Here is an 11,486-nt window from a genome sequence, read left to right on the forward strand (position 1 = left end):
CCAGCAGCTTGGTGTGGACACGGAGACCTGGCCTACCCCCAAAACAAGAAACCTCTCTGGGCCTCCTTTGGTGTGCTCACCACGGATCAGGAACTGTGAAGTACACAGAATTAGAGCTTAATTCTCTAGCTAGGGAGAGAAAACCAGCCTTCATGTATATGTGACAAAACTTGACTGATTAAGTGCAGCTAGGATAGAATGCCTCTTAGAGCCATCTCAGCTCTGCCATCTTTGGTTCTCCTTTTCCTCACCAATGCATAACGTGTTTGCAATTTAAAATTTTAAAATTATGTATAAAAGCTCTACCAAAAAAGACTAGGTTGGCTTAAAATGTGGCGCGCCTCTATTTCTAAAATGTTGTCCCAAACTGCCATAGAGGCTGGCAGGCGCTAAGAAAACCCCCTTTTAGGGGGCCCAGTGAGATAACCCTTTGTCATCTGCAGCCGCCTTCCTCCCCCACCCCCGCTCCCCCACATGGCCCAGCAGCACGATCCATTGTGATGCTTAGTGATTCTCCCGGGCTTCTGATTTCACCAAGTCAGTGGTTGCGTCCAGAAACCTTCCGACGCTTGAGCGACGACCGCCCACCTTCCAAGGTGGTGATTGGCTAGTCAGGCCAGGGGGCGGGCTGACCTCCGTCCGCAGTACCGTCACCAGCTGGCCCCGCCCCCGTATTGGGGCGACTGGGAGCAGAGCCCAGGGCAGCCATTTGTATGCGGCCGCGGGATTGGTCGTCCGGCTCCCGCGAGGGTGAGGCGGGGCAGTGCGCACTCGCGCGTGCGTGAGCTGGCGCGCGAGAAAGGGCCCGGTCACGCTGAGGCTTGAGCGGCTGTCGCCATTTTGTAGGGTTCTCTCTGACGCGGGAGCCGCCGCCGCCGTCGCCGCCACCCGGAGGTGCGAGGGGTTCTTGTGGGTGTGTGGGGAGCCTGAGAGAGGGCCGGGCCGGACCCTGGCTGACGGGGTTGGCCCAGGGTTAGGGTTTCTCCTCTTGCTGCGGGAGGTCCGGGGAAGACACCGGGAGGAGGCGGGGCCGGGTTTCCGGAGGGGGCGGGGCAGAGGTCGGGTCGAGTCTTTGTTGGGGCGAAGGAACTGGAGTTGGGCCGCTGGGGCGTGGGTGTCCCAGGTTGGGGCAAAGGGGGCCTTTTAATTCTTAGAGTATCTTGAAAGGTGATGCGGCACGGAAGAGAGGTACACAGATTTCCCTCCAAAACCTTGTTACCAGGGACAGTAAGATATATGCCTCTTGCCCCCTGCTTGGACTCTTCTCTTACCTGCCCCCCAAAGAGTATTTTCAGCTAACCCTGTTACCTAAAATGCGCCTCATTTAACGGAGGTGATGGGCTGTGCACTGCCTGCTGACACTCGACCTGTTCGCGTGTCACACACAACTCACACTACTCCTTAAGAGTAAACCTTTCCTCCCGCTGTTGAAAACATAATGAACGTCTCTGTGAAGATCTTGATGGTGCCAAGAACTTTGGAGGATTAATCCAAAATGCAATGCACTGAAATTTTTCCCTCCACCCCTAACTTTTGGAAATCTCCTTTCTTCTTTTCCAGGCTCTTGTCAGGATGGTGAAGCTGTTCATTGGAAACCTGCCCCGGGAGGCCACAGAGCAGGAGATCCGCTCACTCTTCGAGCAGTATGGGAAGGTGCTGGAGTGTGACATCATTAAGAACTACGGCTTTGTGCACATAGAGGACAAGACGGCGGCCGAGGATGCCATACGCAACCTGCACCACTACAAGCTGCACGGGGTGAACATCAACGTGGAAGCCAGCAAGAATAAGAGCAAAGCTTCAACCAAGTTGCATGTAGGCAACATCAGTCCTACTTGTACCAACCAAGAGCTCCGGGCCAAGTTTGAGGAGTATGGTCCAGTCATCGAATGTGACATCGTGAAAGATTATGCTTTCGTACACATGGAGCGGGCAGAGGATGCAGTGGAGGCCATCAGGGGCCTTGACAACACAGAGTTTCAAGGTGAACTGCTCTGGGGCCTGGGTGGCAAAACTGAGTGGGGTTTAGCTCTAGACAGAGGCAAGAACACAGGACTGTGGGGCTGGCAGGGTGGTTTCTTCCATTCCGTTTTAGCTGGAAATGATAGAAAGATTGTGTTTACCACGCTTAAGCACAGCTTACTCTTGGAGAAGCAAACACTTCTCCTTTCCAGATTTGCCGAGATGTTCCTCAGCAACTTTGTAGAATTGCAAACGGTGGGTTACTTTATCCTGCAGGCCATCATTCATTTGGGTGCTGTTGGAAGTTTAATCTGCCTGGGCAAATGAGTATCTCATGGGAGAAGGGAGGATAAAGGTCTGTGGGTTACCTGCTTTTTCTGTTATGACAAGGAAGCCTTTTGAGAGTTTCAGTGCTTAGGGTTTATACTCTTCACTGCCTTGGGTGATGGGCTGTGGGAAAGAACAATGAAGACATCTCGAAGAATCCCTATATTATAAATCTGGGTGGTGAATCTGGATTTGGGGGAGTATCCTTTGAATACTCAGGTTTGTTCGGTCTGAACTATACAAGCAGAGCCAAAAGCCATGCCATGGACTATTCTGCTCCACCTACTACTATTTAACCCTAAGGGGAAAAAAGGAAATTTCTAAAAATATTAGGTTGAATGGGAATGATGGTCCTGCTTCTGAGGAGATTCCAGTAAGGGTGTTGTATCGAATTACTTACGTCATTAATAAACATACATATGTTGTCATTAATACCACAAGAGGTTGACTGAAGACTCTCTAGGACTGTGCTAATATGGTGGCCACTAGCCACATGTGGCTATTAAATTGAAATTAAATAAATTTTAAAATTCAGTTTCTCAGTTGTGCTGCACACATTTCAAGCACTCAGAAGTCGTATGAGGCTAGTGGTTAGTGTGTTAGTGCAGGTATGGAACATTTCCATCGTCACAGAAAGTTCTGTTGTACAGCGCTGTTCTTCAAGTTTTTTGTTGACCCTATCATCTTGGACCGCACGTTTATAGCCGCTTTTCAGGTTCATAAATTAAGACCATTTTTTCTCTGAGTGCCACTAAAAGGGTCGTTAAGAAGTACTTAAGGGTCCTCTACTAAACCTAGAAAACAGAAAAGAGATGGAGAAGAGGAAAAATTGACCAGAAAAGGGTAAGAAAGTTTGCAAATAGTAGATGACAAATGGTGCGTCAGACATCTCTGGCCTCAGCCAGTGTTGTCTTGGCCTGTAGCTACTCTTTAAAGCACAGGGCAAAAGTTGTAGATACTTTCTACCGTGAACTTGTCGTATGACTTTGGACAAGTGTTTTAACCTCTCAACGCTTCATTCTCCCCACTTATAAAATAGAATTAATGATCCCTGCCATACCTCCTTCACAGGATGGTAGTGAGGCTAGAATGAGGTAATAAGATGTGAAAGTGTTCTAACAGTAAAAGCACTGTATGATGAAAGGTGAGTGGTGATTGCAACAATGAGTGTTTCTGTTAAGGTTAGAAACTTACTTAAAATGTAATAGTTGGCTTTCATTATTAGCTGTTGCACTTCAGACAGCTTTAAAAATATTCTTAATTATTTTCATTTGATGAGGGAGGGGATCGTAAATGGACAGTGTTGGGGAAATGGGGGTTCTCTCTTGACAAGTAACAAGCAAAATGTAAAAAGTGCAATTAAACTCAGGTACAAAGTGCAGAGGTATTTTGGTATAATACTGCATGTTCTTGCCTATTTAATGTGCAATTGAATAAAAGGGTAGGGGCCAAAATAAGTATATGGAAATCGGTTAACTGGGGGGAGTAGGCTTGAAACGAATGTTTGTTTTAATATAGTGAGTTTAATTACTTCAGGAAGCGGATATCTGAGTAACGCGATGATCCATGAGATTTTTTTTTTAAATGTCTTTATTGGAAGAAAAGGATCCTTTATTTGGTTTTTCATGTTCTTAGCCTGGGCCCCTGGAAAAAGCACTCAACGGCGTACGGTACGTACGTACAGACAGTTTTATAACCAGCTCTGTTTTTTTTCCAGATGACAAAAGAGAAAGTTTAGCATTGGATAATAAGTTGCAGTTTTACAGAAAATACAATCTAAATACCAATTTGTCACATTTTTCCATAAAGCCTTTTCAGTCATCTCCTAATGAAGGGGGCCTCTTAAGAGTGCCATTTTGGGCATCTTTTGAACCTGTATTTGTTAATGGCTTCCATAGGCTTCCTCATTGTATGACTTCTGAAGGAAAGCAGCATAATCTGAGTTTACCTGGGTCTTTCAGGATGTTTCCTCTCCACCGGCAGCAGTGAACTGAACCACTATTGAGTTAGCAAACAAGTTTGCATCGGAAGACCCTAAAGAAGCTATTCCCAAGTAAAAACTCAGGCAGCTGAATTGGGAATGATATGTAAGAGTTCAGATGTTTCGTTTTTCCCCCAGTATATAAACAAGCATTAAATTGGAGTACAGTTGTATATCAGCTATATCCCTTGATAGGAGCTCAGCAATGAGGACCCCAAGTTGCCCTCCTCTTTGTTTCAAAACAAAACACTTTTGTGGGGGCTGGTTTTCTGGGAAATGTTGGCAACACATCTCAGTAATGTTTTGGAGATCTCAGAAAATCTTTAAGCTTTTGGCCTCTCCAAAGCCAAAGTGTAGTAGAGTGGTAGAATTTAATCTTCTTTCAATTTTCTTTGGCCTGGATCCTTCAGGTAATAGAGAAGCACAGTATATTTCAATTATAAGAACTTTAGGGCAGGCCCCCCGCCCCCGGGCTCTAATGCCTGATGATCGGAGGTGGAGCTGATGTAATAATAACAGAAATAAAGTGCACAGTAAATGCAATGCGCTTGAATCATCCAAACCCCTCCCCACCCATCATCGCCCTGGTCTTTGGAAAAACTGTCTTCCACAAAAAAGGTCCCTGGTGCCAAAAAGGTTGGGAACCGCTGCTTTAGGGGATTTAAATTAAAAGCCTAGTTACAACCTCTGGAAAGATAATGTGGAAAAAAAAACCTGTCACTTCTGTTGCAGATCTTTTAGTTCTAGGTAAAAAATTTTTTTACCTGAATCCTTTTCACAGCTACTACAGAGGTAGATTTTGCCACAGATGTTTATAAACTTCTGAGTTCCGCTCTAAATCAGTGGTGAAGACTGGATGTATTAATAGAAACATCAAAGTGGGGGCAAAAAAAACTGGGTTTTATTTCTCAAAAAAAATGGACCCATAATCTATAAAGGAGCAAGTTAAATATTTTCCTTAAAAGTGTACCTCTAGTTCTCTGGATTGGCTGTTTTTTAGATTGGCATTGTTACACTGACTTCAGAATTGGAGCACAGTTTGTGTCTTTCACACAGATTAATGTCACCGTGCATGTTTGAAAGCCAAGTTAACTTGTAATCCTCCAGTCTAAATTATAGGGAATTCTACATTTGGGATATAAATTGGGGCAAAAATCCGTGTGTTTCTGTTCTAAGCACAGTGAGCATTTGGCCCATAATAACTTCTAAGAAGGGGAGTATCTAAGTCTCTGAAAATACTGGGATGGCCAACTGCTGCTTTCAGAGAATTATTGCCGTTTGGTGTCTGTTGATGGTATCAGTGTTGATGGTGGACGCTGCCTCTCTACTAGCAGCTGGAAGTAAAAACCTGAGCACCTTTGTTTCTGCTAAAGAAAGGGTTTTAAGTTTGAGGCGGCAACTGCTAGAAACTGGGGTGGTAGGAATGTTGGACATTGGGCAGAACTGAGTTTGACTAAAGTGATATTACTGCACTAACCCGCTCCCCTCTCAGGGTCAGTGCATGGCGCTGTTCTGGCTGCCGTCCTGAATCGGGCTGTTTCCAACAGGATGGTGGAGCACGAGGCCTCCTATCGCATAGCTGCATCCAGAACAAGGTCTGTTAAAGAGAGAGCAACTTACTGATCGTGGAGGGGGGATTTGTTCTGAGCCGCCCTTTAGAGTGATGTTCTCTACGTCTGTACTGGCTGCCTTTTGGCTACAATTTGTAAAGCATTGACTTGTCTCCAAAGTCTTAGGCAGTTTGGCACTAAATGCTGCCAAGAATATGCCTTTCTCAAACTGCTTTTAAAGACCTTGGATGCTTTCATTAGTAAGGGTCCCTGGGCTTGATGGTACACACGGCCAGGGCAAAGATTGTTTCTTCTCTTAGCTGTTCCTCGTTCTGGTCATTTTCTGGAAGTATGGATGTGGCTTGTTTGTATGGGTGCCCAGAAGCCTTTAGGCAAATGCTGCATTTTTCTAACAAGTAGATAATCCCCTATAAAGAATTGTAAACTACATAGTAGGATGAAATGCCGATCATTCCATTACATGGAAGCACACTGTCCCTAAGAAACCAGTACTGCTTCAAGATCTAATTCTAGCTGTTGACAGGCCTAGGTCAAGTAGTTTTCTTTTCCACAGTAGGCATGGGTTCACCCTTGCTGAAAAAAGTGGAGGTGGGGTTGAAATGTGGAGGGTCTTATAACAAACTCTTAGAGGTACTAGAGTTGAAGCAGATGATGAGCCAGGTATGATTTGTGTACCCAACATAGCCTTCTGGTGACACCTGCAAAAATGGCTGGAGGAAACAAGATGGACAGCATATTACTGGGGTTTTTTTGTTTGTTTGTATTGTTTTTGCGGTACGCGGGCCTCTCCCTGTTGTGGCCTCTCCCGTTGAGGAGCACAGGCTCCGGACGCGCAGGCTCAGTGGCCATGGCTCACGGGCCCAGCCGCTCCGCGGCATGTGGGACCTTCCCGGACCGGGGCACGAACCCCTGTCCCGTGCATCGGCAGGTGGACTCTCAACCACTGTGCCACCAGGGAAGCCCTGCTGTGGTTTTTAAGCTACAGTAAATGCTCAGGCCTTATGTGGCCCTGAGTAAATCATTGAGAGGTAGGATGCTTTCCTCTGGCATAACTGAGGTTTTGTTGGATATTTGATTTGGAAAAACTGTCAGGTTTTGAATGGTTAGAATTAATAATAGTCTTAGTAGTGAAAAGTGGAAACTTTCTCAATTTCTGTGTTGGAGAAGAAAGTTGTGGAGACGGAAGTAGGAGGGAATCCCAATCTACTGGTGTAAGTAGAGTATTGACTGGTTTCTGAGAACTTAAATTTTCTAGCTCTCGTCTGTTAAAACTTCAACTTCTTTGGGAGGGGATTGCTGAAATAGGGTTGCAGGAGTGTGCGTATGTTTGCATGTCTTTTGCCAACTAGTTCACTTTCATTTTGGGGAGGATGAAGAATGTCAGTGAGTTATAATAAATCTTCTTACGTCTATTTCCTCAAGGCAAACGAATGCACGTGCAGTTGTCTACCAGCCGGCTTCGGACTGCCCCTGGGATGGGAGACCAGAGTGGCTGCTATCGGTGTGGGAAAGAGGGGCACTGGTCCAAAGAGTGTCCAGTAGATCGTACGGGTCGTGTGGCGGACTTTACCGAGCAGTATAACGAACAGTATGGAGCAGTGCGCACACCTTACACCATGGGCTACGGGGAATCCATGTATTACAACGATGCGTATGGAGCGCTCGACTACTATAAGCGTTACCGAGTCCGTTCTTACGAGGCAGTGGCAGCAGCAGCAGCAGCTTCCGCGTACAACTACGCAGAGCAGACCATGTCCCATCTGCCTCAAGTCCAGAGCACAGCTGTGACCAGTCACCTCAACTCCACTTCTGTTGATCCCTACGACAGACACCTGTTGCCAAACTCAGGCGCTGCTGCCACCTCAGCTGCTATGGCTGCTGCCGCTGCCACCACTTCCTCCTATTATGGAAGGGACAGGAGCCCCCTGCGTCGTGCTGCAGCTGTGCTCCCCACAGTTGGAGAGGGCTACGGTTATGGGCCAGAGAGTGAGCTGTCTCAGGCATCAGCAGCTGCACGGAATTCTCTGTATGACATGGCCCGGTATGAGCGGGAGCAGTATGTGGACCGAGCACGGTACTCAGCCTTTTAAAAACTGGAGGTGAGAGTGGGGTGGGTGTGGTTAAGAGATTCCATTTAGTTCCCCAGGAGGGAGACCTGTGCCACATAGAGGAGGCTAAAGCCATCCGTTTGCTGTCAGGACAGTATCCAAAAGGTATAAATTGCATGTTAGTCTTAAGTATTTCTCTAACTTAGGCCAGGGGTTCATTTGGCCTGTCGAGGTTTTAGTTTACAACTCCAACCAACCAACTTGTTCCTTCTGAGAGAACAACAGCAACTCAGTTTGTTAGTGAGAATGTTTTTCTTTAATCAAGTGTAAGCAGATCTGGGTTACAGAGACATAGTTAAGAGAACTAACATTTGTTGAGTGCCCTCTTTGTACATTATATCATTTAATTATACAGCTGGCCTTTAAGATATTTTCTTTTATGGAGAAGGGAACTAAGGCTCAGAGGGGTTAAGTCCTTTGCCTAAAGTCACCTGGTAATTGAGAGGTAGAGCCAGAATTCAAACTCAGGCGTGCCTGAGTCCAAAACCACTTTCTCTTTCCACCACAAAAGTCACTGTAGTGTACGCTGAAGAGTACAGGTTCAGGAGTTAATAATGAATGTCACCAGTGAGAATTTAAGCTGTAACTTCAGACATCCAATTTGCTAATAAAACTACTACTTCGGTCATGAGCCTTTATCAGAGGAAACTCTTCTAACATATCTATAAGCCAAATAAAATCCTCTAAATTCTAGGTGTTTAGTTCCAGGATACTTGCCTGAAAGCAGAACGTTTTGATGCCATTGTCCCATCGAGTCCCTTCCTTGTTAGTAATCCAGAGCATCGTGTTCTGTGTGGGCACTTAAGCCGTATTTCTGCATGGCTTATGATGCTGTCATTTAGAGCCTGACACTTAACATTTCTTCCAGCAAATTTTGTTTTTTTTTTTTTTGTTTGAGAGGAACATTTAAGGAGCTAGATAAAACAGGTAATTTTCTGATGTGTGTAAGTCCCATTGATGGTAACCTTGCAATTTTTCCTACTTTAGAAAATGTATAGCAAAGATGTTTGAATGTCAGGAATAACTAGGAGTATCTAGAGATTGATAAATCTCTTCATCTGAGTGGAAACTGCATTATAACTTTCTATTCTCATAGTTTTCCTTGTACCTTGAAATTGACCATCAGTAGAACTGGAGGCCTCGTAGCAAAGTTAAACTGAGTTACCACTGAGTTTTCAGGGTTCCTGAGTACCCTTTTGGTATATGTGTAGAAGAAAACCAAGTGACAGGAATTTGCCCTTTTATGTAGTGGGAAGCAAATATGATGCGAACCTGTGATAAGTTATGTCCTATATGACCATGACAAGACGGATCCCCTGAGACCGCTGTGTAGTGTGTGTTCATGTGCATGAAGAGGACAATCTTACAACTAGTGTAGTTTGCCATTTTACTTTTTTTACTTTTATTGCTGCTGGATCTGCCATGAAGTAGGATATGCCTCTAAAGTAAGGTGGTATCTTCTATCGGATAACTTATATTTCTCTCAGATATGTTCCAAAGTTAAATATTAAATTAGTGTATATTGTGGTCTTTAAAGGGTATTGCTAAGGGATTTTTTAAGTGGTTTTTGACTGCGAGCAGTGGTTGTTCAACTAACCTCTTTTTAGTGATGACTTTTAAAGAAACTTACCTTCCAGGTGTGAACCTCAAATGGACTGAATAACCTTGAGTTGGTTGCAGTCCCAGGAGCCTGATGTTAATGAGGCTGCCAGGATGAAATACTCCAGAACTGTTGGGGATCCAAATTCGGGTCTCACCCTAGCAGAACTGATTCAAGAACGTCACAACTTTTGAAGTCGATTGGCACAGATCAAGACCAAGATTTGGCCCTTTGTCTGTAATAAGTAGAGGAACTTGGTGTGAGTTAACTTTTTTTTTCCCCCAGCCATTGGTGTCTGGAGTTCCCATCATCAGTGGAAGAATTAGAGAATTTAGGATTTCTTCTTTTGATTTGGTAAGGGAGATTTGGTCAGTTAAAGGAACTACTGGAATTATGGCTCTAAATCTGTGACAGTGTGATATGCAGATATGTTGGAGGATGAATGAACCACTCCTTGATACCCTTTGTGATTGTGATACCCATTTCTGAAAATTTGTTCACTATGAAAGATTAAAAATGAGACAAATTTAGAAGACTGCAGTTGGCCATATTTGAGACCTTGGCATCTTCTGATTGTTCTGGATAAATTATGGTTCTTGATAATATCTGTATGCCCTTTGTTGCAGCGACAGTAGCCTTGTATCACAGAAGTAGTCTTGCCTAAAAGATTGGTGAGAAAGTGAGAAAGATATGTTTATCACCAACACAGCAGTCTTCCAGATAGACTGCTTCTTGTTCTATATATAGCTAAAAGTAAACTCCTATATATAGCCATAGAAGACTCCTAGGTAATTATATGAGTTGTAAGTTTGATCCGGTCTGACTTGGATTTGTTTTGTTCTGTTCTTTTCTTTCCCCCTGGAATACAGGACGGGACCGGGGCCCTTGTACTCGGAGCCAAGCTGCTCTCCAGGCATTGTGTAAGCCTCTTGTGTTGTGCTCTCTTTCAGGTAGGATAATTGCGGACTGAACCCTCGGGCTGCGGTCATATATGAGAACTTGCTCCGCGCGGTCCCCTTTGCCGGGATGTTTCCATTGCTTCATGTTTCAGTAAACAAAGGAGTTTGTGACCAACTATGTTTTCTTTCTTAATTTAATTCTTCTAAGTTGACTTTTCTTTCCTCCTGATACTAGTCTCTGTAGCCTTTCACTCTATTCCTTATGTTCTCAGCCTCTGAGCAGCCCTAGGTAAGGATTATGCTGGCATCCCCTTTTTCCTGTACAGTGGAATCCCTCTTATCTTGCTTTCCTTAGGAGTTGAACCCTTCTCCCTGTCTACCTGCAACATCTCCTTTCCCTTTAAAATGACCATGTAGTGGCAAGCAGCCTTTTACTCTTCTCTGTTAGCTCTGGACTCTAACATTGAAGCTAATCTTCTGAAACTGCTAGGACCATTGGGGTTTTGGTGGTTGTTGTTTTGTTTGTTTTGTTTTTTTATGTCTGACCTGTGATCATGGTACAGCATTAGCTGAAATTTAGCCTTGTTTTACTCCACTTCTCCCCCCCTTTTTTTTTTAATATTTTGACAAATAAACGTTTCTAACACTTAAGTATCTTTTTGTATTTGTGTGACTGTTATTTACCACCCATATCTTCTGGTTCTTTTTCAGTTGTGCTCAAACCACAAACTTCAGTGACAGAAAAGATATCTGAAATTTAGATGTACAAGGAAGGATTTAGTGAGATAAGTAGTATGGCTGCAGCAATAAGTGGAGATAAGTGAGCCAGCATCTTGAGACACTGATAAATATGCTATACCTGGTAGTCAGCTGCTTCTCTCTAAATAACCAGAGCTGCTTTTCCCCTTTTATAGGCCAGCAAACCCAGGTTAGTAGTGATAGAAGTAAGCCCCACAGAGAGAACCCTGCATCAGGAAATGGCTGAGCCAGAACAAAGGACCTCTCAGATTCTCACTTCGACTTCATAGTACATGTTCA

General features: G+C 44.5%; 1 protein-coding gene across 6 annotated transcripts; it reads left to right on the plus strand.

The window, feature by feature from the left end:
• Window positions 1-735: 735 nt before the first annotated feature.
• On the plus strand, window positions 736-11,104 carry LOC137229927 (RNA-binding protein 4B). 6 transcript variants are annotated; one of them, XR_010945921.1, is made up of 5 exons: window positions 1,043-1,188; window positions 1,561-1,984; window positions 7,264-7,940; window positions 9,587-9,808; window positions 10,419-11,104. XR_010945921.1 is itself a non-coding variant. In XM_067748208.1 (4 exons), the coding sequence occupies exons 2-3, from the start codon at window positions 1,573-1,575 to the stop codon at window positions 7,929-7,931; spliced, it is 1,080 nt and encodes a 359-aa protein (XP_067604309.1). In that variant the 5' UTR covers window positions 736-894; window positions 1,561-1,572; the 3' UTR covers window positions 7,932-7,940; window positions 10,500-11,104. The 6 variants fall into 6 exon arrangements, 4 of the variants coding, with proteins under 4 accessions (XP_067604309.1, XP_067604310.1, XP_067604308.1 ...); XR_010945922.1 differs by having other exon boundaries at window positions 10,500-11,104; XM_067748208.1 differs by lacking the exons at window positions 1,043-1,188; window positions 9,587-9,808 and adding an exon at window positions 736-894 and having other exon boundaries at window positions 10,500-11,104.
• The last annotated feature ends 382 nt before the right edge of the window (window positions 11,105-11,486 follow it).

Source organism: Pseudorca crassidens, chromosome 9 (assembly GCF_039906515.1).
Source record: "Pseudorca crassidens isolate mPseCra1 chromosome 9, mPseCra1.hap1, whole genome shotgun sequence".
Lineage (NCBI taxonomy): Eukaryota > Metazoa > Chordata > Mammalia > Artiodactyla > Delphinidae > Pseudorca > Pseudorca crassidens.